General features: G+C 37.0%; 1 protein-coding gene across 1 annotated transcript; it reads left to right on the top strand.

Annotated features, from left to right (window-relative positions):
• On the top strand, positions 1-26,618 carry LOC764481 (putative mediator of RNA polymerase II transcription subunit 26). Its single transcript, XM_030986849.1, has 23 exons — positions 1-474; positions 3,097-3,171; positions 4,189-4,217; positions 4,879-4,932; positions 9,284-9,434; positions 10,766-10,848; positions 11,375-11,458; positions 12,817-12,879; positions 13,961-14,150; positions 14,571-14,926; positions 15,245-15,343; positions 16,113-16,220; positions 16,656-16,724; positions 17,634-17,771; positions 18,011-18,084; positions 18,982-19,182; positions 20,168-20,379; positions 21,362-21,435; positions 22,111-22,169; positions 23,504-23,589; positions 24,473-24,582; positions 25,765-25,806; positions 26,389-26,618. The coding sequence occupies exons 1-23, from the start codon at positions 210-212 to the stop codon at positions 26,455-26,457; spliced, it is 2,691 nt and encodes an 896-aa protein (XP_030842709.1). The 5' UTR covers positions 1-209; the 3' UTR covers positions 26,458-26,618.
• The last annotated feature ends 66 nt before the right edge of the window (positions 26,619-26,684 follow it).

Here is a 26,684-nt window from a genome sequence, read left to right as displayed (position 1 = left end):
GCGGAGGGAGCTAGAATAAAATTAATTGTGTACACACAAATTACGTCTACGTGTGCCGATTCCTGGGAGAGATTGTAGTTTCAAGATCAATTTCAGATGATTATCTATTTTTGCAGCTGCAAATGTCTGATCTAGAGAGCCTTAATACCTGAGTGAGATGTGATCCACGGCAATTATAGTGGACAACCTAAATTTCGTTTGTAATCTGCATGTCTAAAACCAGGTACTCCAATCCGCGTTCCGTCGACTTGGATTTCAGCAAGCAGCCAGCACTATCACTGACCGTAAACAATATGATTTCCTCCCGTCGCAGCGGCCGTCCATTCGGGCAAACCCTCTTCTTCGCATTGACTTTTCTTGCCTGTCTGTACGGCGTCTACACATATTTTCAAATTAAAAAATCGCTGGATGAAGCAACGAATAGAACCATGAAATATCAACAGCAACAAGATTCACTGACATCTCAGTTGCAAGGTACATAAAATATTGATATTTATATGGTGATTGGGGTGATTATTTGCTAGCAACAAGTTAAAACTAAGAAGTTAAAAAGAGGTAGACTTCTAAGTTCTAGTTCTAGATCTAGACTCTAGATCTAGATCGAGTCGAGAGAATGTGATCAGGGGATGCTGCTTTGCAAATACTAATAATATTTGTTTTAAGAAGCTGATGAGTAACTAAATATTGTTTACTTTTTAGGAATTTAAAATGTGTTAAAGTGTACCTAAACTAACTAGATTGGTGAATTCGCGTAAATCAGTTGAGTTGACAGTTGTAATCTGCTTGTCTAAAACCAGGTAGGGTCTACTCCAATCCGCGTTCCGTCGACTTGGATTTCAGCTTGCACTTTTGTAGACCGAATTTTCCGTCTCTCTCGTTCGTTAGCCTCTTATTGGGGTAGGGTCGGCTCTCTCTTTAGAGATGGAAACCGTCTATACACATTCCCTTGATAACGCCACGGCCATTTCAGGTCGTAGCGTTTTGCCCCCAAAATCCCCCAAAATGTCATTTTACCTCGTGCATATCCACATGTAAATAAGGCCTAGGCTATAATACATCGGTTCCACTTACCAACTTGACTGAAATAATCAGTTTAATAGTCCCTTTTTAGGAAATTATGGGTCAAAATCGAAATCCAATTTGAAAATCTTTTTCAACATGGATTTCGATTTTGACCCATAAATTCCTAAAAAGGGACTATTAAACTGATTATTTCAGTCAAGTTGGTAAGTGGAACTGATTTATTATAGCCTAGGCCTAATTTACAATATAACATGCACGAGGTAAAATGACATTTTGGGGGAATTTGGGGGCAAAACGCTACGACCTGAAATGGCCGTGGCGTTATCAAGGGAATGTGTATAGACGGTTTCCGTCTCTAAAGAGAGAGCCGGCCGACCCTACCCCAATAAGAGGCTAACGAACGAAAGAGACGGAAAATTCGGTCTAGCACTTTTGCAGGTCCTCTTTCTTTAACTTTTAAGACAGTTTAGTAACTTTACTTGCAAAACTGTTTATTTCTTTCTAGGGTCTAGAACTAATTGTACTAGATCTAAGTTTAATTAGATCTAGATCTAGTCTATTGAGTCCGTATTCTACTAAAATTTATACCTGACGTTGCGTTTTTAAAAGCTTTTGTGACGTTTTGTCCAAAATCAGGTGTAACACAGGGGAAGTTGGTCCTTCTTCTTCCAGTTGAGAACCGGCATCTTACATTGAGTATTTTTGTACTTTTTTAATTTATTTATTAATTTATTTATTTGAACATATTTCATCAGGAAAACAAGATCAGAGAGGACTGGTGTACATGTACATCCTGGTCCTGAATAAACTAAAACATCAAAAATAAATAAATGTTATTATTAAGATCTAATGAAATATTTTAGAGATATAATCTTGCTCCCTAGATCATTTAATTACATCTTTTCAGGCAGATGGACTGCTAAGTACATGTAATGTCAAAGGTTGTAGACAGTTCAATTCAATTTTTCAATTCAAGTTTATTTCCACAATCTGAGAAAAATACAAAACAATCAAAAGACAAACAAAAATACACCATACATGTAAATATAACAGATTCAGCTGTGCAAATATTGATCTGTGTAGTTGTCATGATAATTGCTCCCCAATAATCCAACAAAATGTATTAATTAATTTAACTCTCAGAATATGACTGTAGATTGTAAGAGTGGATCTAATACATATTTATTGTGAGCACTGAGCAGACAGATTTTATTGATTATATTGATTGATGAATGTGACAGTATACGATACACCACTGTACAATGTTAGGTGTCACAATGCTTTAACTCTGATAACAATAGACCATTTTTGTAATGTAATCAAATTTAATGCATAAATCTTTGTTAAGTGCCATGTTACAAATTATTTCATTCACCCATTTCAAATAATTGCATTTCAATAGTCAGAATGCAAATTGCAATACAATAATTGTTGCTACTGGTAGGACAAATATTTTGGCTTGTCCTCCCTAACAACTCTGATTGTATAGAATTTGCATTCTGACTACCGTATTGAAAAACAATTACTGTAACAGGTGATTGAAATAATTTGTAACATGGCACTTACTGTAACAAATATTTGTGCATTAAATTTGATTACATGTTCATTGTACAAGAAATGGCCCATTCTCTATTCTATCCATATACATGTACAAGAAATCATTTGAAACACTACTTAAGTTTAAAATTAAATCACAATTGATAATGTGGGATGACCTTGACATTTGACAATAATGATCTTCTTTTTCTTTTAGTGATCGTATGATAAAAGGTCTCTCTATGCAATGCCAAAGTGCTTTAGAAATTATTAGGAGACTGACCAAACCTGTGAGGTCATAGTCCTAAAAGCATTTACCAGTATGGTAAATTATCTTGTGCTAATCTTTAGGAATATTGATATTTCTAATCGAAAATGCGTTTTTATTTAGTTTTCTCCCTGGTTTTGTTAACTTTTTTTTTACACAGAGAGAAACTAGCCTACAGGGCCTTGAATGAACAAGTTTTCTCATTGTTTTTTTAGTTGTATTGTTTTTATTTTGATACATTGTCAAATTCTCTTCTTCTTTCATTTCAGTTGTCTATGAGCACAGATCAAGATTAGAGAAAGCCTTACAGGTTGCTAAAGGAGAACAGAAGAAAACCAAAGAAGGTAAGAAAATTACTAAGGATGTCAGCATACTCATCGTTCATCATGATCAACGTTTTATCCCTTGACTATTGATGTTTACAAACAAAAAGTTGAGAAAAATAGTCATGCATTTTCAGAATCAAAATTTCTTTGGTAGAATAAGATACCGGTAATGTAATTTTACACACAAGATTTATACATTGTAGCATGTCATGTACATGTACATGTAAATATATTTATGTGAATAAAGTACAGTGTACTTATGGTAAATACAATTAAAATTATTATTACCTTTAGTAATTTGTACCAAATCACCAAATCATGTTTTGCTCTTGATGTAAGCTGTTCCATGTGGCTATAATGTATTCAAAATATAATCTTCAAATATTACTTTTACAAAGAGATACAGTATATCGTAATTCAAATACTACTTTATAAAGTGAATATCATGATCAGTAGACTCAATAATGCATGTGTACGCACTCATATAAATGTAGAACAGAACTTGCACGGAGCCCAAGTTCGTGTTGGGTTCCATGTGAGCCCTATACTCCTTATTAACCGTTTATCTATAGAATGCCTTGTAAAGTTTTTTTTAAATTGATTTTATACATTCTACATATAGATACACAAATTATTTTTCAGGTGATTGCTACACTTTAGACCTCCTCACAAATTTGCATTAGCTTTACCCTGCTCCAAAGTGTTCCTACCATTGATTGTGCAGTTGTCAGACTTGTTCCCTTGTTTTATTGCATTTTTAAAGAACCATCATGTACATGTAGATCTTGAGATTGGTGAAATTCAACTGGAATCATTATATTTGTATGCGTCCTCCCACCGAAGGGGGTGCTGGAGGCATTATGTAATGTTGACAGTCTGTCAATCCCGCTTTCTCGAGATTTGTGAAATTTTTAATATGTACAACTGGAATTATAAAATATTTATGCCTCTGCCCATTGAAGGTGGTGCTGAAGGGAATTTTTGAAATTTGTATACACTTACTTTATATCACTTCTTTAAAAAAATCTCTTACAGGTTTTGAACAAAAACTTGATGATGCAAGGGTAAGTTGAAATTTCATTTCATTTTTTGTTATTTATTATTTCTATGTCCCTGAAAAAAACATGGTATACATTTACATTATTCATTTTTAACACTGTTCACTTTGAGATTCCTGTTTACTTTGTTTAAATGTATATTTTCAGCACTTACAGTTAGCAATTAAATTTTGTACCCTTACCGGCTTACATACATGTACTACAGTGTATATGAAAGTATTTAACAACAGCCCTAATTCAACCAATCCACTTTTCATTCTCGAGGTATGAAAAGCACACACACACACACAAAAAAAAACATCAAAATTACAAGGGGTACAGTATGATTAATTATTTTGTTTACTCTATGTGTAACAGATGTCAGCCAAATAATTGTGCTTTTAGAGAACGAGGGATAGAGAGGGGGGGGGGGGGGAGAAAGACATGACACAAACTGTGAAAATAGTTGTTCTAGTGAATTTATTACCTCTCATCATCACGCATGATCTGATACATCTTTTGCTATTCAGTGGTTAATGTATTCATAAAGGCAGTGATAAGTAATCATGATAATAAATGAAGGTGAATTTACTATTTAATTATCTGTATTAACTTTTAACTTTACTTAAAATAAAGACGTTTGTTTCCAATAACACTTTGCACTGTCTCCTGTTTCTTATAATTTCAGCAAGAGCATGAAAACAGGTACAATGCTATCAACATTCAACATAAAATGCTGCGAGTAAGTATTACTTACGTAGTTGTGTTATTTATGTGTATATCGTCGGGTATTAATGTGCTGTTTAAACTAATAAACAAAAGATGTAGTATCTTAAACAGCTTGGGGAATTAAAAAAAAACATATATAAAGGTTCAGCCTGACGAATCCAGGGCAAATTTTGTATAACCATCATAACTCTCAATTCATTGATATCCCAAAGAAACATGTGTTCAATTTACAGCATGTTCTATGGGGATGTCCATGAACCTAGACTTGCATTATTACAGTTTTTATAAACTGGCCCCAGATGGTTTTAATGATCAAGTTATCTTTCCCTTCCCAGGCACAGGTGAACCAAATACATTATATTGATAACAATAACAACAAGGAGGACTATTATTCCGCCTTGCTTTGATAAAGATAAACAATTGTCAACATTTTAATTTTTTCTTTTTTCTGAAAAATGTGCACCCTGTAAGATACTATCGTCATTATGTAAAAATTCATCACACATGTGCCATTCTAAAATGGCCGCCAGGCTGGGAATGCTGCCACGTCAGTGGAGTGAAGACTGAAGAGTCTTCTCTGTAAAGGCTCGTTCAGATATGATACAGTAAAATGCCACGTTTTTTAATACCTTTTAACAACTTTTAAAGGGATCCGCTCAGATTCTTAGATTCTGAAACAAAATTCTGGATTTAGCTCATGCTGCAATCATAATAATAAACCTTTAGGTCAGTCAGGAACCCTATGAGTTTTAAAGGCCGATGGCCTGTCTGATTATCAAGATATTTATGATTGGAATTACACATTTTGAAAACCGTTTGCCAAACAGTTTTCATAACACTACAGTCTATTGGGTAAAACAAGTATGGTAAAACCAGTCACTCATAGATTTTTACTTTTTTGAGGCACTTCTTGATCATTTTGAAGCGCAATTTGTTTAGGGCTTCAATATTACACCATATCACAGACACTGATAACACGTAGGGCCGTGTATCTCAGATTTCACATTGTTAAACGATCCCTTTAATGAATGGCAACTGCAGGGGGGTGTTTCACAAAGATCCTAAGTTGAACTCAGCGCTCAAAATACACGGGGGTGGTGGGCGATTCGCCCCCGTGAGCTACAAAATCGCCCCCGTCAGGTTGCTCACGGGGGCGATTGCAAAATTAAAAATCGCCCCGGTGGAATTATAAAATAAAGATAATCTTTTCTGTTATAACTTTAACACAATATTGAGTTTCAATTTTCAAACCTTAAACCAATGAAATGGAACTAAGATTAGCGTGCAAGATTTCTCGTTTTATGAGTAGGCCTATTATTACCGATTCAGCTCGCAGTGCAGTGCCGCCGTCAGCAGTGGTTATAGGCCTACTGCGCCGTTAGTAGCGGTGCGTGTGCACGCTGCCGCGCCATGTCTGCTGGAGCTGGAGGCGATCGGGCAAGGGCAGAAACATGGTCATGGCCTGGAGAAGTTTTTCGTTGTCAGCAAATAATGAACCTCGACCAGTAAATCAATATTAGGGACTTTTAGATTTGCACGATGAGAACGTGGACTGCAACGTGTGACCTCCTTTTAAGGCACTGCCAGTGCTTAAAAGGACGTCACATGTGATTGCCAGTGCCTTAAAAGGACGTAACACGCAAATCTAAAAGTCCCTTTTGAGGAGAAGAGGAAGACCAAAATGTCGTGGAATCAGGGGCGGCGATTTCTGTTAATGACCGGGGGGACGAAATGCGAATTTTTTTTTACGAGGATGTTATGCGAGGGAGCGTAGCAACCGAGCGAGATTTTTTTTGCAATTTTATTAGTCTAAACGCTGCACTCTTGGGCCTTCCAGAGCCTAAAAGTGTGTTGCAGTCATTATTCAGTATATGCTATACAATTTGTTTTGCACTTTTTCAAATTTCCAGGGGGGGACAATCCCCCCCCCCCTAAAAAAATTGAGGGGGGGACATGTCCCCCCGTCCCCCCCCCCCCCCCCCCCCCGGGATCGCCGCCCCTGCGTGGAATGATATGATAACATGGGCAGATCTACGGCGGGGGGGGGGGGGGGGGGGGTAGGGGGTTTAACCCCCTCCTCCCACCCCCCCCCCCCCCCGGCCCCCTTGGGCTGCCAAGTGAAAATGTGATATTTAAGCGGGGGGGGGGGGGGGGGGGGGAGGGGGATTCTGGAGAGGAGGACTACTAATCTATTTTATTTTTTTCAGGGGGCGGGGGGAAGTGAAGCGCCGTTTTAGCATGACTTTCTTTGTAACTCTTACTTTCACCTATCTCAGATAACCCTAAGTTTTTGGTTGCTGCTTTATATGTAGTTGATAATGCATGATTAAAATAAAGAGAGAGAGAGAGAGAGAACCACCATCATTTTGCAATGGTTCAGGGTTCGTGTAATGTACATTTAAACCATTTCTTAGCGTCTCAATCCTAAAAAAATAGCAAAACTATTTTTGAGGAAAAGCATTATACTGAATTAAATAAAGAATAATAGCTTTATATTGGATCATACTAATACTAATACGGGCTAAAGACAATGTGGTATTTGTATAGAGGTATTCCAAAATGACATTCTGATAATCAACATTTGTTCTGGTATCATTATATACGCATAATACAACTGATCTTTATGATTTCTTAACGAGACATAGCTTCTTCTCCCTATGCAAACAAAACAGAAAACAAGGTTATTTAATTAAAGGACCATGCGACAAATAATCATTGTGATTCAAATTGATGCAAGGATTTTTTTGAATATGCAATGCTTTTCACCAGAATCTTCTTTGTAAAAATGACTTTTACAAATCTCAGCCATGCAATTCTGCCACTGTGCTGTAAGATCACTTTGAGATTAGGAGAAGTGTATTATGTAATGGGTATTTTAAATTGAATGGAACGTCTCAACTCAGTAAGCGTGGCTGAGATTTGTAAAAGTTGTTTTTACAAAAATGATTCGGGTGAATAATAGTGCTTATTCAAACAAATATTTGCATCAATTTGAATCACAATCATTATTTGTCGCTTAATCCCTTTTAATGACCATGTTTTCTTTTTCGTTTGCAAGGGGAGAAGAAGATATGTCACGTTAAAGACATCATAAAGATCAGTGTTGTATGGGTATATATATATACACAGGCCAGTAACAGCTATGTAGCTTGTAAATTTTTAAGAGGGAAAATGCTGATTGAAATGATAATGATGAAATAGCGAATAAATGAGGAGTATCATAGGTACCAATTCAATGGATATTTGTATAAAAAAGAGCCCCCGTCAGTAATAAAAGAGCCCCCGTGAGAAGGCTCACGGGGGCTCTTTTTTGGGGGGAAGAGCCCCCGTGGACAAAAAATTAATTTGAGCCCTGGTTGAACTTATCTCTAAGTTGGACTTAAAAATTATGGAAAGCCATTAGCATCTTTGAAAATATTTTATAAAAGTTATTTTGAAAGGCATTAATTGTTTATTCAAATCATTCATATTTTCTATCATCAAGGAGATTTCGTGTTCTGGATGTGGAATTTATAAAAAGTCTAAAATACTTGAATTTCTGCTTTTGAATATATTTCATTTTAAGACTCCAATGGCTGTCCATAATTTTGAAGTCCAACTTAGAGTTAAGTTCTACTTAGGATCTTTGTGAAACACCCCCAGGCAACATAGTTCCTGCACATATATGTACAGTATTCATACTTTCACCTACATGTAGCTTTGTGTTACAAGATACAGTAATGTGAAGCGTATGACCCTTCATATGTCAACATACAAAAAACCACTGTAGTTTGTCGCCTCATACATACATGTACATGTATCTAAACCTTGCCAAGTTGATTGGAGACTCTTACATGTAACTGAATCCAATTACCAGGGACGTTGGGTTCGAACAAGCACTCTGAAGTGCTTTGGTCTGATACTGGTATAGTGATATTAATAATAATAATAATAGGCATTTTTATAGCGCTGTCTATCTAGGAATGCTATTCCGAGGTGCATTTATTATTACCCTGGCTTTAGCCTAACTGCCATTACAGCACTCTAGTATTTCAAGGAATTAATTCCTGCCAGGTACCCATTTACCTCACCTGGGTCGAGTGTGGCAATTGAAGATAAACGCCTTGCCAAAGGACATTATTATTATTATCATTATCATTTTCTTCATATCATCATTATCATTATTATCTTTGGTATTGGTGTTAGTAGTATTTGTTGTTGTTTTTTTATTATTATTATTATTATTATTATTATTATTAATATTATAATTATGATTATTAATATTGTAATTATTATGATTATTATAATTACTGGTATTAGTATTATATTTGTTATTACATGTATTATGATTATCATGACTGAGTGTGGTCTTTGTTTAATACCAGGCTCAACACGATGATATTCATGAGGACCTTGAGCACCAGAAGAGCTTAAGTAGAGACCTTCAGAACCAGCTTGAGGAGCAGAAGGACGAACACGAGGAGAATGTTGCCAAGGTGCAGGAAGATGCAAGCAGAAGGTTACAAGTTTTGCAAGGTAACATTTTCCAGCTAGATCCTGGGGCCTGTTTCTCGAAACCGTCATGAGTCTAACTTCTTGACTTTCCCATTGAAACCTGTAATAGTCTGATTTTCAGACCCTTTTACTGAATGGTTGTACGTTTAGTGCTGCGCAAAGATTCAATCAGCTTAATTTTTGACCATTACAAGAAGAGGGTTATTGATGTAGACAAATTCTCATGTACCCTTTACAGTTCATTTATGTATGTTATTACCAATTTCAAAAAAAGTTGGCCAGTCACTCGATAGTGTCTGACAACAATGTGTACTTGTCTAGCAAGTAAACGGGTTTCCTTGCATAATTTGAATACTAGGACACTGCTAACGTTTAGATTTCACAGATAGGACGTAAAAGACATATTCATAATTCCTGCAAAGTTCTACACAATTTGATGTTGTCTGGAAAAGGTATATACATGTACTTCCTTGAAGACCTTATCTCTCATACTGAAATGCAATCCATTTTTTTTTTTTTTTACAGCCTGTTATTTTTTACTAGTGTACCTGGTGCATTAAAATGTCATGCCTTATTATTTTTTATGGATGCATCATTTTCTATTTGTACTATGGTAATGGTTGATACTTCTTTATGTTTTCATTGTAATTATGTCAATTTTTTTTATATTGCTATTTATTATGATACATCTTTGTATGTATTGTGATGAAGATGGAAATATAAATGTCAATTTTATTATTGATTTCACTTTCATGCGTTGCAATGCAATTTTCAATTTATGAAGCGGGAGAGTCATGATGCGCACTGGGAAAGACGTAATATGATAGGTTTAAATGCAAGAGACAAAACATAGCATAAAATATGTCTGTTGTATCCATGTGTGTAAAGATCTCCAGACATACACCTACTTGTAATTATTTATTACTATACAGTGCGACCCAGAAAAAACGAAACCGAGAATTATCGATGTTTTGTCATAACTTATTCACAATAACAATTCATAAATGACACATATTTGTAAAGCTTAGATCCTCCTCTTTCATTTGATGCAACTCATATGATGCATATTTCACGCATGAGTGATTAAAAGTAATTTGAAGGAAGGAAACCAAAAAGTCATTTGGCGAGCGGTATCTGAATTTCGAAGAAAAATTCACATTTCTAGAAAGTTCATTTTCTGCTCTTTCATATGACACCTCAATCAGGAAAATTGAGCCAGGAATAACAAAGTTCTGTTTGTTTAAAGTGATATTTGCATTTCCATAATTTGATTAAACGAATTCGTTTTCACTGGCTGCTTGCCGTACATGTATCAACAGACGTTTCGTTGACTTTATTTAATTCCTTTACAGCGCAACTGAGTGAAACACAAGAGTCGTTGGACCAAATAACCAACCAGCATCAACAGACTGTGTACAGTTTGAGACAATTACAGGTTTGTAGAGGTTTGATGGTGATGATGATAGGAATAATGATGATGATGATGGCGATGATGATGGCAATGATGATGATGATGATGATGATGATGATGATGATGATGATGGTAATGATGGTGGTGAAAGAAAGATGATAATGAAGATATTGAGGGTGATGATGATCGATGGTGATGAGAGCAATAATGTTTTTTATTGATTTTATTGAGGATGATGATGAAGATAATGATCATGATGATGCTGCTACTGCTGCTGATGATTGTACTGAATTTTTAGTGATGGTGATAATAATAGTAGTGATAATGATGGTGGTGATGGTGATAGATATGATGATGATGATGATAGCGATGATCATAATAATGCTGTTGATGATAATGGTGAATCAGCTTACTGCAAGAATACACATAATACATCTACTTGTAGTTACACGTCTTTGTTACCTCTGATTTACACTATAACTTAATGTCTCATATTGCTCAATGTTACCCCCCCCCCCCCTCCCCCGCCCCTCTTTTGTTTTTCTTTCAGAATGATTATGGGCAGACAAAAGCAGACAGAGACCAGTTAGCACAACAAATAGAATCCTACGCCATGCAGATCAACACCCACCAGGTACAGCCATGATGATTACACCACCATTCCGCCCAAAATCATTGTCACATTGACTAAAAATTTGATGGCTTAATATCAATAAGATTGAAATTTATTTAGGCATGATGGCGATTTTGGTCAAAATAGCTTACGTTGTATGTTTGGGTCTCATTATTTCATTCAACAAGCACTTTGTATTAATCTTTTGCAGTAAATTGTGTGAATAAAACAAGGGTTTTTAAAAGGTTTGCGTGTCCCAATAAACATTTTAAAGCAACGCTAAAGGGGTTTATACTAACAAAAGTGTCATGTCTATAATATTCAAAACCTGTCATGTCCAAAGCACTCCGTTTTTTAGCTCTGATAGGAAACTTGCTATCTAATACATGCACTACCTGTAGATTTGTACATGTATCTATGTTCAGAGTGTGATCATACCCTTCCCTTAATACCTAAATTTGTTTCATCTAACCCTAAAATGTAGAGGATTTTCAAACTGTTTACAAGCATTAAACAAACAAAAAACCTTGCCCATTTAGTGTCGTGTATGTTACAGTTACAAATAGTTTAATTTCTCTTCAGTTATTTTGATAAGAAACTTACCATGTGTGTCCCTGGTATTTACTTACTGAAATTTGTTTGATCACTTGATTTTGCCGAAAACTGATGAATTTGTTTTAAAAAGTCTGAAGGTCATGTTAGTTAAACTGGAACGCCCACATTTAAAAAAAATCCTATACATTTAAAGTGACTTGGTAACATTGTTGAAGGTTGATGAAAAAATTACTCAATTTTTGTATAAAATGTTTCTTACTATATTCCTTCTACTGTACTAACCCTCTGACATGCAAAAAATCCTGAAAAAATTCTCAAACCAAGAAGATATCTATGGTTTTCTTTGAAGGCGTCGATGTACTACACCCTCTAACAGTAATTAACATTAAATTCTCCTATTTTTGAATTTTCACAACCATTTTTCCATGAAAAAAAGACATAAAACAGGCTGTAAAAAATCTGTCAACACTTAAATGTCTGGAATGGAACGTAGAGCCATTTTATTGCTTTGTTAGATTTCCATTCACCTAAAATGTAATTAAATTGGGAGAATTAAGGAATCGATCAGATCAGTTTTTTCCAATTTGTACCATGAGTAATGGTCCGTTTTCACTCAAAATTTCAGATTATCTTTAATTGTACATCTAGCATTGAAGTCACTACCTTAGCACCACTATCTCTCATTTGAACAATGTTACCAAGTCCCTTTAAAAAAACAGAATGGAAGAATAACATTAATATTTGGTTGCCTTTTCAGAATTCAAACTTCTTTGCCCAAATTAATGCTATTTTGTATGTATCCTTTCTTTCTTTCTTTCTTTTAGACCAACAATGCCCAGTTGCAGGCTCAACTGGAGGACCTATCCCAGAAAAACCTGCAATATAAGGTAACAAAGCCATAGCCATCCTTCATTAGAGCGCTTTCGCAAACACGACGGAAGAGCTGTATCGCAGTGCAATCGCGATATAGATATCGTATGATCGTATATACCAACTGTACTTTGTGCTCGACTATCCAACTTTTGACATGTTAATTATCATCTACACTATTTCTGACAAGCGTACACAACTACACATCAACATCCCCGTTCCGGGTACCGAAACAGGTAACAAATGAAGATGGGAGCAGAGTACAGGACGATCTAGGTTGAGTGAATTCTCCCGTCATCTTTACTTCCGTCATGTTTGCCAAAGCGCTCGAATGATGTACAACGACGTAAATCAATTGATGAGACAAGACAGCTCATGTGTGTAAAATATTGAATAGACACTGCATACGCGTACCAATACCTGAAAAATAATAGAACTTTAAGGCATTAAAATGTCTAAGCGTAGATGGAAATGCGGAAAGGTGATTTATATCAAGGTCTGCAAGAACAGGGCTCTCACTTTCCATTTCGTTTGAGCTGCCAACTGGGCAACCTAGGCAATAGTTATGGTTGCCAGTTTAGTTCATTCAAGTTCAAGTTCATTTATTCAAAACCACAAAAGACATGATATAATGTTTTACGTAAAAAAAAGAGACTGATAATAGTACATTAATCAACATAAATCAACTCGATTACATCATAAAATACACTGTCGACAGTCATTTACAGTGAATTTCTCAAAATGAATGAAACTAATAATGGTGACACTTTTTTAAGGTGCTAACTGTGCATCAAAGGCAGTATGTTATGCTGCAACTGACTTATGTATGCAACTGGCATTTTCACAAGCCATGCAGAATTGACCTGCTGTGCATGTAAAGGCATATATGAGTGTGTAACATGTATCTACCGGCAGTCTAATCGCAACTTGCATCTCCCCGTGGAGTGTAATTCAATTTGCGATATATATGTATATGCATGTTCATGTATCTCTATTACAGATATATCAGTTGAAGCTTATAATTGGTGCCTGTGAAGTTCGAACATTATGTAAAGATGTAATTTAGTTATGATAAGCTCGCCTTTTGTTCCGTTGCAGCAACACATTGATAGTCTAAGAGGATACCCGCAAGGAAACCAGCAAGACCAACAGAATCCACAGGATCAGCAGCAGCAACAACAAATATTACTTCAGCAACAGCAGCAGCAACAGCAGCAGCTACAACAACAACAACAACCACAGCAAAAACAAGGAGAAGTTCCCATTCAGCTGAATAGACAAGTACCAGGTAACGATGATATTTATAAAAAGAAAATGTTCATCATAACATAGTGTAAAACCAAAAACCAGGGCAGCATTTCTCGCAACTATCATAATTACAATTTCGCTGACTACCCATTGAAACGCTTGTTTTAATTTCCACATGCGTTTCAGTGAGATGTAGGTGAACTTGTACTGATATATGGCAAACTCATTTTTAGTGACACAGCGCAGCAATTTTGTATACCGCATAGTAACTGTCGGTTCAAATGTTTTCAATTTGGTATCAAAAGATGAGTAGGACTGTAGTTTTGAAGGTTTTTGTTGATGCCACAATCTATCCTCAAACATATCGCAACATTTAGGGGGAGGGGGGGGGGGGGGGGGGGGAGGGGTAGATTTCATAGGATTAATAGACACATCTAATCTTGTCTTGCCTGTGTTGAAGGTTTCCCACAACGTGGCCAGAGAAACCAGTTCATGCAACAACAGCAGCAGCAACAACAGCAACAACAGCAGCAACAACCAACATATAGACAACAAGAGAACAACCAGCAGCTTCTACAGCAGAGGCAGGCATTGCAGAACTTGAGGCAGCAGCAGCAGCAACTTGACTTGCAACAGCAACAGCAACCGGGTGGCTACAACAATCAAGGCCAGGCACAGTTTGATTCTCGGCAACAACAACAGCAACAGCAGCAACCACGTGTTGGTAATGACCAAGGGCAGAGGATTTTTGACAAACTCAGGCAACAGGAACTCATGAAACAACGCTACCATCAGAACGGCAAACCGGTTGAAGCTGTGAGTGCTTTTTATCCTAGGCTACCTTTTCCATTCTTTCTCTCTAACCCTGTGAGTTTATTAATGTTTTACTCCTCTTTTAAAAAAATATAAAGAATTATACGATTTTTAACTTACCTTCATGAATTCTAGAATGAATATTCCTTTTTCAACAACGTAATTATACTCTTGAGAGAGATAGAAAGAGAAGGTATTTAAAAGTAGTCGCCTGGTTTAAATTAAACCTTGCAACAACAACAAATCTAAATTCTTTTATGCACTACTTTACTTCTAAGCGCATCTTTATGTCTCTTTTTTTTTTCTTCTTCTTCCAAATAGAATCAAGAGGAGAATCAGCAGCAGAACACCTTCAATAGAAACGGATTTCCGCAAAATGATCCTGATCAACAACAAAGGCAACAGCAGCCTCAAGACCAGGTAATATTTCACTTTCTTATTCAGGTATATTTTCAGGATTTAGTCTGGTGACAATAGCTCCTAGTAATATTTCTTTAATAAATGAAAATAATCTATTGGAGTGCCACAATATTCTCAGTGTGGTCTTATGTTGTGCTGCATGACCTGGTGACGGCTCATGCTATGGTGTAGACGCCGTGTGCGGAATGTGATAGGGCTTACTTTAGTGATTTAATTTAAACTTGCGACATAACTTGCTGAAAATATTTTCGCTTGTTAAATTCGCAATCAATGAGTGATTTGTGAAATTTGTGAAAAAATGTACAAACAACCTAAAATTTTATCAGTTTTACTCGATATAACTCCAAAGCTACCTGATATCCGTGCCTTTTCATGTTTATAAATGTGATTACTATATTCTTGATGTCTTCAGCTCACCTAGGCCCCGTTTTTTAAAAGGTACCACTGATGGTAACTTTGTCATCAATATTAACTACCATGGCAACATCAATCAACGGCCAAACAAATCACTGTTCCATGGAACTGTTAATGATAAACATACCATCATTGCTAAGCTTATGCAAAGGGGTCCAGAGCCGTCTTATGACTGTGATGTTTGGTGTCGATTCATGGCAATTCTTTATTAAAGCTATAGAAGTTTGTAATAATGGATTTGGGGACTTGTAATCAATCCAAATCAGTCACAACCCTGTCAGGACCCTGGCAACTATTTTATTAACAGAATTAGTGTAATGTATTATCTGTTTTCTTTTTCTTGTTTTTTTTCCAGGGATTAGTTAATCCAATACCAGATAAAGGGAGAGGAGATATAGGATTGGAAAAGCCAGAAGGTGAAGGAGAAAATCCTAATCAAGAAAGTAGCAGTGAGAACGATCAGGTAATGCTTATTATATTCATTTAAAAGTTAGTCAAGAATAGAAATAGACTGCCAACTGATAAAAAAAAAATCCACCTGCACACCCCCAAACAGTTATACTGTGAGGAGAGACCTGAGGGTTACAGTGATTTAGTTCATTTTTCGCCTCCCAGGCGCAGGTGACAACAGATACTTAAAAAGCACCATAGCCTCTGATGTGTTGGAGGGAAGAGTGGAAGGAACTAGACCGAGAGGGAGACCCAGGATCAACCGGGAAGAAAATGTCAAGCACTGGAGTGGACTAAAACTTCAAGAGTGCACCAGAATGGCAGAAGAAAGAGTGAAATGGAGAGATGTTGCAATCAACCTCTGAACAGGGAGAAGATACTTATTAGAGATAGAGATTTGATAGGCCCTTTTTTCATTAGAATGTTTATTTTCCTTTCATGTTTCTAGGGTCAGCAAGCAGTACCAGACCCGGGTGATGAAACTGAACAAAGAGCAGTGGATTATCAAGCTCATGAGGTATAGTATACAAATAATACACTGCAGTGAGGGCATTAGTAAGAATTACCCACTCAAGGTACCTTTGGAACAGTCTAACACGCCCGAGGGCGATAGCCGAGGGTGTTTGGACTGTTTTGAAGGTACCGGGTGTGGGTAATTTTCCTATTGCCCGAAAAAAATGATGTGTATGATTAGTCTTATTAGATTATGTATTATTTGTTTTATAAAATGATGTTTTATAACATGATTTTACTAATGACCGGTCATTATCAAAATTATGTGTTAGGCAAAATAAATGCCTGGTCACGTGTACGCTCTCAACCAATCATTTGATTAGGATCCACGTCATCATCTTATAATAATAGATAATAATAATAATAATAGTGCATTGAGACATTGGTGGAAAGCGCTTTATAAGCATCGTTTTATTTTTAGTATATTAAGGGATAGGTTGTTTGACACATGCTCTGGGGACACATGCTATGGGGATAATTGATCCGCATCAAATATCCTAGTACACCAAATGAACTCCAAACTTCATCCCTGGACCATACACTACACCCAACCCTCAACACAATCCAAATTACAACGATACATCCGTAGTATTAATATCATTGCAGGACCCTCAGGAACAACAGTATTAATACGGATTAGACTACCTAAGGTAATCGGGGAAAAAAGCAAACAAAAACAAATTATCCTACAGGAGTTAGTACAGATTGCCTGCATAGACTTTATTAGCACAGATCATACTGTAATCAAATGACACATCTTTATCATTCATCTATTTGTAACCATAGCAGCACAAGAAGGAACAGAAAAACAAAGGCGACGAATCAGATGATGAGAATCCATAGACTTTATTAGCACAGTTAATCTTGTAATCGAATGACACATCTTTATCATTTACCCACTTTGTAACCATAGCAACAAGAGAAGGAGCTGAATAACGAGGGCGATGAATCAGATGATGAGAATGCAGCGAATGAGCAATACCAGAAAGCGCTCCAAGAGAGGAGGCAACAAAACCAACAGCAACAAAACCAGCTACAACAACGTCTCAAGGTAACAACAATACATGCATAGGCAACATTCATTCAGGGTCATGATAGGCCGAGTGTAAAAATGGACTTTAAAGCCCCACTGTACTACTTGTAGCTACTTGCTCCCTCTATATAGAAAACAATGCCTAAGCAGTGCCCGTTGGTCCCCCCATGATCCTCTTTTTCTTATGTTAATGATCTAGCCTTAACATGAAAATGATAATTATAATTCTGTAATTTCCTTTTCCTCTTGAACACCAGGGTCGAGTTGAACCAGTGGGCGACAGAGAGCAGCTTCGAGGACCAAATGGATTTCTACGAGGACAAAGACAAGGGTTCGTATATATTGCTGAAAATCTTTGAGCTAGTACATTTGTTATGTGAAGGAAAGAGGTGGTGTAAATTTAATAGTGTACAGACACTCTGACAAAATGTGGCAAGACATTAATTTAACTTTTTCACTCTCCATCCGGTTGTTAAATGGAACTTAGGGGGAAGGAACTCCTTGAATGCTGTTAGCACTAAAATTGGTCGTCCCGCTAGAACGGGTAAAATTAGAGTGCTGTGACCACCTTTATTGATTGATATGAGCACTATGAAACTATCCTTTAATGTTATTATTAACATTATGTTGGGCCGGCATCATGATATGGCATGTCCTTTGGCAAGACATGAATCTAAATTTGCCATACTCCACCCAGGTGAGGTAAATGGGTACCAGGTAGGAAGAAATTCCTTGAATGCTTGAGCACCTCATGGTAGCTCGGTTAAAGCCGGGGTAATGAAATGATTGCAGGGCCCTCAGGGAGAACAGTATGAATACTGATGAGGCCACCATGGGTAAACAAGACATATTATTATTTTTATTATTATTACTTAAAAACGACAAGAGAGAAGCTGGAGGGGATAAATTCCAGCCTCTTCATCCTCAGCAGCGCATCCCACCGCTGCCACCTGTGCGCCGCAGAGACCAGGGAGGTGTTTCACAAAACTTGTCATCAGTGACAAATGACAGTTGTTGCTATAAGCTACTGAAATCCTTGCTTCTGATTGGTTATCAGCAGATTTGTCACTGATTTTTGTCATTTGTCATTGATAAGAGGCTTTGTGAAACACCCTCCAGGATAACCCAATCATATTGGAGTGCTTTGAGCACCTTCAATGATTGATATGAGCACTATAAAACTATCCTATCGTGTTATTATGATTATGTTTTGTTGTATTCCATGTAGAAATAACGATGACGGGAGAGGAGCTGGAGGTGATCAATTCCAGCCTCTTCAGCCCCAGCAGCGATTGCCACCCTTCCCTCGCAGAGACCAGGACAACCCCGCAGAGCAGATGCAGAGAGCTCAGGAACAGCAGGAAATGAGAAGAATCAACCAGAAATTAGAAGAAGAGGAGAAAGGAGAAGGATTGGAAATGGAAAGAAGGTAGGATTTGAAAAGTACCTTGACCTCCTCAAGTTATTGACTTAAATAATGACTGTAACCTTTGACATCTGCTTTACCTTCACTTGAGCTCAGGAACAACAGGAGATGAGAAGAATCAACCAATAATTAGAAGAAGAGGAGAAAGGAGAAGGATTGGAGATGTAAAGAAGGTAGGATTTGAAAAGTACCTCGACCTCCTCAAGTGAAGGTTAGGCAGATGTCAAAGGTCACAGTCATAGAAATTAGAAGAAGAGGAAAAAGGAGAAGGATTGGGGATGGAAAGAAGGTAGGATTTGAAAAGTACCTCGACCTTCTCAAGTGAAGGTTAGACAGATGTCAAAGGTCACAGTCATAGAAATTAGAAGAAGAGGAAAAAGGAGAAGGATTGGGGATGGAAAGAAGGTAGGATTTGAAAAGTACCTCGATCTTCTCAAGTGAAGGTAAAGCAGATGTCAAAGGTCACAGTCATTATTGAAATGAATATGGTTGGAAACATTTTGGAGACAGTCGCAATCATCTAGTTTTATCAATATAACAATGTGGACGAATGGATAGCTTTTGATAAATTGTACTATATGGTATATTTTCCTTAAGTCAATGTATGTATACATTATTACCCTTTTGTTCATATTACAAATATAGGTGAATACAGTCAAACATGTCTATAGTGACCGCCCAAGGGAAACACAAAAAGTGGTCTTTGTAGACAGGTGGTCTTCGTAGACAGGTTCCTTTAGTACATGTTCAATGAGAAACCATTTTCAAAGGAAACAAAGAGTGTGGCCTTTGTAGACAAATATAGGTGAATAAATAGTTTTGAATATACTGTACTCTATCTTGTTGAACATATTTTATTATTATTATATGAGGCTTATATATGACAATTTTGGACTCGTCTCCGACTCGTTCAATATTGTCATAGCTCGAGCAATATTTTCTTGTATCACACTCAAGGCCATCCAATATAATTATCCTTGTGGTACAGATTGGATAGAAACGCACAAGCAGAAGAGATTGAGGGAAGGAGGTTACGGCAGGAGCAGGTAGCAGAGGAGGCGGAGCTTAGAAGGATCAATCAAGCCGCCGGTGGGGACCTTAACAGGGAGAGGATAGAAGAACCAGAAGAGGAGGAGGAGAAAGGCCAGTTGGAGAGAGACGAGGAGATGGGAGGAGCAAATCAGTTTGCTCAAGCACACGGTACACAATGGGAGGGGGATAGATAGAGAGAAAGAGAGAGAGAGAGGGAAAGAGAGAGTGACAGAGAAAGAGAGAGTTACAGAGATAGAGCAGGGGGGGGGGGAGGAGAGTGACAGAGAGAGAGAGAGAGAGACAGAGAGTTACAAAGAGAGACAGAGTGACAGTGAGAGAGAGAAGGGAAGAGAGAGAGTGACAGAGAGCAAGAGAGAGAGAGAGCGAGAGCAAGAGAGTTACAGAGAGAGAGAGAGGGGATGAGAAAAGGAGAGGTACAGTTAGAGAGAGTGACAGAGAGAGAGGGAGAGAGAGAGAGATAGATGGGTAGAGAGAAAGGTACATGTAAGAGAGTAAAAGTGAAACCGGGGAGCAAAAGAGATTCAGAAAGTGGGAGAGAAATAGAAAATAAGGGGCAAAAACAAGAGAGAGAGAATGAGAAATAGAGAGACACAGTCTGGCAACCATCAGACAGACATACACACAGACATTCAAAGAGACCGACAATTGGACAGAAACATTTGATGGGCGAATTCAGATACAAATAATAGTTATTATTAGACAAAGGGGTATTAGCAGAAAAAGAGGAGCAACAAAAATAAAGCAGTAAACTGGTAAAGAATGTGAGAAAAAGAAAGCATTGGTATACACTGTATTTGTACATGTATTTACATTTAACAGCTGAGTCATTTATACTCCTTGTAGATTTGATTTCTTTTTCAAGAATGAAAAGTGAACCGGTTGGATTAGGGCCATCTTTGAAGTCTTGTAGATGTAAGTTTTAATATGTAACATTCTCAAGAAACATAAATTGGGACAAATCAATTTTTCACAAACTTAAACAAATTCCAAACTTGGTAAGGGTATGAATAATTTAGATGTAACTTGCCTGTATTCATGAGAAACTAACATAAAACAAAAGTCAGATATTCATATGAAGACTGTTTGGAACGTGCATCTATGACATTGATTGTACTCCTTTCCCATACAGACGGAGGAATGTTTATAGGAAACGATCCCGAAAGACAAATACAAGAGCAAGAGAGAAAACATAAAGAAGAACAGGTAAGAAATCTCTCTAGTTGTAACACTTGATAATACATATTTTTATTTTTAAATAATTTTTTTTTTAAACTAAGTTATTTTACTAAATAAGTGAGATGATGCACATGAACAGTCGAACATGCTTTAGCGACCACCTGTATAGAAAGACCAACTGTCTAAAAAGACCACATCCCCCCCTTTTAACATGGTTTCTCATTGAGACATGTTGTAAAGGAACCTGTACATAAAGACCTGCCTATAAAGACCACTTTTCATGTTTCTCTTGAGCAGTCTTTATATACAGGTTTTACTGTATATATTCAGTTCTACTCTTTGGCTACATATAGAAAATTTATTTCTGAGTAGTTGAACAGTACTTTAGTGGTCTATGTACCTTGACCAAGACACCATAATAATGAAGTTATCTGTGTTATGCACATTTTTTTTTATTCCATGTACACTACAGAAAGAGGCTTATGAATTTGCAGTGTTTTTGCACCCAGATGGAATTAAAGCCTCTTGTAAAGATTGATATCCATCTTTAAAAAAAAAAAAATCATCTTTCTTTGTTGTATTAGCATTCTACATGAACTGTTTGTATGTAAGCAATATTCTTTGAATGAGTACTACATGACTTCATATGCAATTTCTATTAACATTCTACTATTCTCTTCTATATTGTTTTCTTCTTTGCAGGGTGATAAATTCAGAATGGAACAGGAAGGCCATAGAGAAGAACAAAATAGAGAAAATGGGTAAAAAGAAGAAAATACAACTAATAGTTTTGTCGATAAATGTGCATGTCTAACAATATTCAGACAATAAACTGTTCAATAAACTCTGAACAGAATGGATAACTTGGTATTGCTCAAGAAGGCAAACACTACACATACAAATAAATGATAGCATAATGCTCCTTTTCAATTTTGATGATATGAATGATTTTATTTAATCAGTTTAATTAATTATCTAATGAAAATGAGTTTTAAACCACCCAAAAGTCTTCACAGAAAATTAATTTGTGAGTGATCATTTTGAGTGATCTTTCAATGTTATGTGAAACAAATCATACACTTTATCATATGTCATCTTGGACACACAGCTGTCTCTGTATGGCATATGCAGAATCATCATTTGTCTTCACTCCAAAGTATTCAATCTCTCCAAGTGACAACTCAACACTTGTTCAGATATGACACAATAAACTGCCGTAAAAAAAAATCCCACTATGTTTTCTTTTGATTAAAGTGTAAAATAAATGGCAACTGCGCGCAACAAAGGTCCTGCGTGTATTCATGGAGCTCTGTATTATAAGATACAGAAATGCGAAGGGTATTACACTCCACGTCATCAAAAAAAAAAATGCAGCGGTTTTGCCTCCTCATATTTAAACAAGTTTTTAGTAATGTGAAGCTCAGAATAATTAATTGCTTAAGCAAACCTTTCATTAATTACTTGCAATTTTAGTAGGCTCAAAAATGTCAGAATGCGAATTCCTCTCATTCGGTTTTTGCTTTAAAATACTTTGCTGTACACTCTACATGCAATTACTTGTCTTGTCTTCTTTTAAAGCCTGTCTGCACTAGTTTGGCCAGGAGGGATAGACCTCCCTGCATGATCACTGACAGGTGGTTATCTCATCAAATAAGCTCTCAATTAAAGCCCCACTGTCCTACTTGTAGCTACTTGCTCCCTCTATAAAGAAAACTTCCCCAATCAGTGCCTGTTGGTCCCCCATGATCCTCTATTTCTAATGTTATTTGAGAGTTGAGTTGATGAGATAGCCACCTGTCAGTGACCTCGCTGTGTGGTCTATTCCCTCCTAGCCACACTAGTGTTGATAAGCTTAACATAAGAAAAAGGGGATCATGGGGAACCAACGGGTACCACTTAGGCATTGTTTGCTATATAGAGGGCGCAAGTAGCTATAAGTAGTGCAGTGGGGCTTTAGAATATTTTGCTATGCACTCTACATGTAATTCCTTATCTTGTCTTCCTTTACAAGCAGTATACATTTTCAGCAAGATATGGTTCTTGGCTGCACAGCATTCACCGTAGATTTTTTTATTGTTTCCTTGTTATTTTACAGTAATTTTGGCCTTCAAGAAGCAGATAATAATATAGGAAACGGAGAGAATGGAGGCGATGCCCAAGTTCAAATGCCAAATGCTATCGGTAAGAAATTGTCTTTTAATTTGGAAACCTATTTATTTTCCTCTGAATAACTTTTTTTTTAAATGTAGATAGACATGTGGATAGACCCTACTCATGATGTTACATGTAACTGGACTTTAACCATTGTATTCAATATTATGTACATATATATTTGTAATCCTTGAGGCTGTTCACACCGGCAGAGATAGCGCGGTCTCGCGCTATCTTTGCGGTGTGGAAGGTACAAGGTCGTTTCGGTCCGCCCAACAGCGAGCCACGTCGAGCCAAAACGTGTGCCGCTGGAGCCACTGGGGGTGGTCCACGATAGATAGCGCGGTCTAGCACGCACTAGACCGCGAGTGAACCCGAGCTACGATAGCACGCCGGAAGTCATCGTTCTACACGCGGGGAATTTTATTACTCATTCTATTTTGGTGCGATCTGAATCGGTACAACTCAACTACGGGTTCGTAATAGCGCGCAAAATCTTTGACCGCTCTGACCTCATGACGTCACGCGTCATGGCAACAGGATCTCACTGCAGTGTGGATCCGGCGAATGCCAATGGGCCGACCATGGGTCGCGCCCAGGGTTCCCCCTTGCGGTGTGAACAGGCCCCTTGTGTATTTTTATGTTTCTGTTCAGGGCTTTCGATGAAAAACATAAATACATAAACAAACAAAAAACAAAAAAATTCTTTTTATTCCAGGAGTGGTAATGATGATATAGATTCATAATACAAATGTATGCAATGCGAATGAAAGAAGATTATGATCAAAAGTTTGATTGGAGAGATTATGTTACAAGTTGTGTTTTCTTAAGAAACTGTTATTTCCTTAGTTTTGATGAAGCTGCGATTGCTACTTGTACTGAGCATTTTTTTTCTTGTTCCCATTTTTGACAGATATTGGTGAAGGTGCTCCTGAAGAGGATGATGAGGAGGCAAACGATGAGGAAGACGAAGGAGATGAAAGGAATGAAGAAGACAATAATAATCAACAAAATATCAATATAGTAAGTTATTCTCATTTCAAGTTAGCTCCTCCCTCTCTCTCACATGGTGCACCTGCAAGTCTACTGTATATAAGTTAGCTCTTGTTCTCATACAAGCATATGAGAGAAATTTAACTGAAACGCACCTGTGATTTTTGTGTGTGAAAATGCCTTCATTTGTTTTTAGTATAGTGTTTAATCATATATATTTTTATTTTATTTTATTTTTTTTTTAAACACAAGTTCTCCCTTGATGTAAAGTCATGAACTGTTTTGTGGTTTATCAATTCACCGGGAATATCCTGCCAATTCTAGTTTCCAGTAACAGACCTACAATTTAGATGTAACATTTACTCCTTGAATTGGCAGCACTTGAGCCAGCTGTGATGCAAGTCTTGACCTCTTTCCAGATGTTATGAAGAAGAAATATGGAATCATTTTTTGTTGTTGTAAACATTGTAACATTAACACATGGTGTATGATCTGTAGTGCGAAGACAACTCTTTTCTTTGGTAATGTCAGTCATTATTGGCAAGGTACATTATTTGCATAAAATATTCACACAAGCACACATAGGTAATAATAATAATAATAATAATGTCAACTTATAAAGCGCACATATCAATTCTAAAAGACTGCTCAAGGCACTCTGTACAACATCAAAATAATTATACTATATTAAAACTATGACATAAACAAATGGTGCTTAACTTTCTTCTTAGATATTTCAATTTATGTCGATTGTCTTATTTCTAATGGTAAAGTGTTCCATAATTTGATTGCAACGTTAGCAAAAGCCCTGTCCCCCCATTTGTTATTGGTTTTGGGTGTACATAACTGGAGCTGTAAATGAGAACGTAAATTCCGTTGTGGGGTGTACGGTTTCAAAATCTGATACAAGTAATGGGGTGAAGAATGAAGAAGTGTTTTGTAAGTAATGAGTAAATGCTTATACACGATTCTTTTTGAGACTGATAACTAAGCACTAAATAATCACTTACATATTTTAGTACATTGCAGATGTTGTTAAAGTCATAGGGGTCTCATTATATCAGTTGGCTAATGATTTTGAGCTTCATGATAGTCTGGCAGAAGTCTTTACAATTTCCATGCTAGAATGCTTCAGCATTGAATCTGAATGAACAAGGACGTGCAATTTTTTCATTTTTTTCTTCATGGATACTGCTTTCTTCTTCTTTACAGGTAAATCCTGTTTTACAAAATCCTGGAGACGATGAAGATGAGGTAAGATTTTCCTTCATAGAATTCTTTATTCTCCCAGTTGGTTGTAATAAAGCACTTTTCATGTTAGGCCTGACAAATTTCATATATTATTGTTATTAGAGTAGTTCATTTTGTTAACACATCTTGGCACAGGCAGTAATGAAGTCTACTTGCACTTTGCATTTATTTCACTTATTTTTTTTGTATTGAAAAAAAAAGTTAAATTGGAGTCCTATACTGTAAGAAGTAAAGGGTGTAATTCACATTACAATGTAATTGAAATATCAGATTTTTTATAAAAAGCTCACTCTCCCTTTTCTCTGTGTGTCTCTCCCCCTCTCTACTTACCTCTCTCTATGTTCTCTCTTTCTCTCTCTGAATCTCTACGATCTCTCCCCCTCCTCCCTCTCTCTCTCTCTCTCTCTCTCGATTGTCTCTCCCCTTCCCCCTCTCTCTCTCTTGTGTCTTTCTCTTGTTCTCTGTTGCCTCTCTCTCTCTCTCTCTCTTTGTTCTCTCTCTCTCTCTCTCTCTCTCTCTCTCTTTGTTCTCTCTCTCTCTCTCTCTCACTCTCATTCTGTTGTGTGTCTCTCTCTCTGTATACAGGGTAAAGACTATGACAACAACGTCAACCCTGTAGAAAGAGCCGCTGATAAGAGGGAAGGAGATATGTGACCTTGAATGACCTTCAGTGCTTTCAAGCAACTAGACTTTATGAACAATACTTCAAGCTAAAAAGAGTTTTATCTATTTGATCTTCCTACCTTTCTTCTGCTGCCATAAGTTATGAAATTTTATATACGAGACCTTTTCTAAACAAGACCCTGCACGACAAGGCCAAACCCAAGACCAAGCCTAAGGCCTTGAACCTGATGTTGGAGTCTTGGTCCACTTTGAAGGTC

Source organism: Strongylocentrotus purpuratus, unplaced genomic scaffold (assembly GCF_000002235.5).
Source record: "Strongylocentrotus purpuratus isolate Spur 01 unplaced genomic scaffold, Spur_5.0 spur5_scaffold_16, whole genome shotgun sequence".
Taxonomy (NCBI): domain Eukaryota; kingdom Metazoa; phylum Echinodermata; class Echinoidea; order Camarodonta; family Strongylocentrotidae; genus Strongylocentrotus; species Strongylocentrotus purpuratus.
This window is presented reverse-complemented; position numbering and strand designations above follow the sequence as displayed.

Coding starts and splice junctions, on each gene's coding strand:
- LOC764481 (XM_030986849.1), top strand. CDS start 210: ATGTCTAAAACCAGGTACTCCAATCCGCGTTCCGTCGACTTGGATTTC. Junction 16,221..16,655: donor GTAGCAGTGAGAACGATCAG/GTAATGCTTATT, acceptor TCATGTTTCTAG/GGTCAGCAAGCAGTACCAGA. Junction 19,183..20,167: donor GGATTGGAAATGGAAAGAAG/GTAGGATTTGAA, acceptor CTTGTGGTACAG/ATTGGATAGAAACGCACAAG.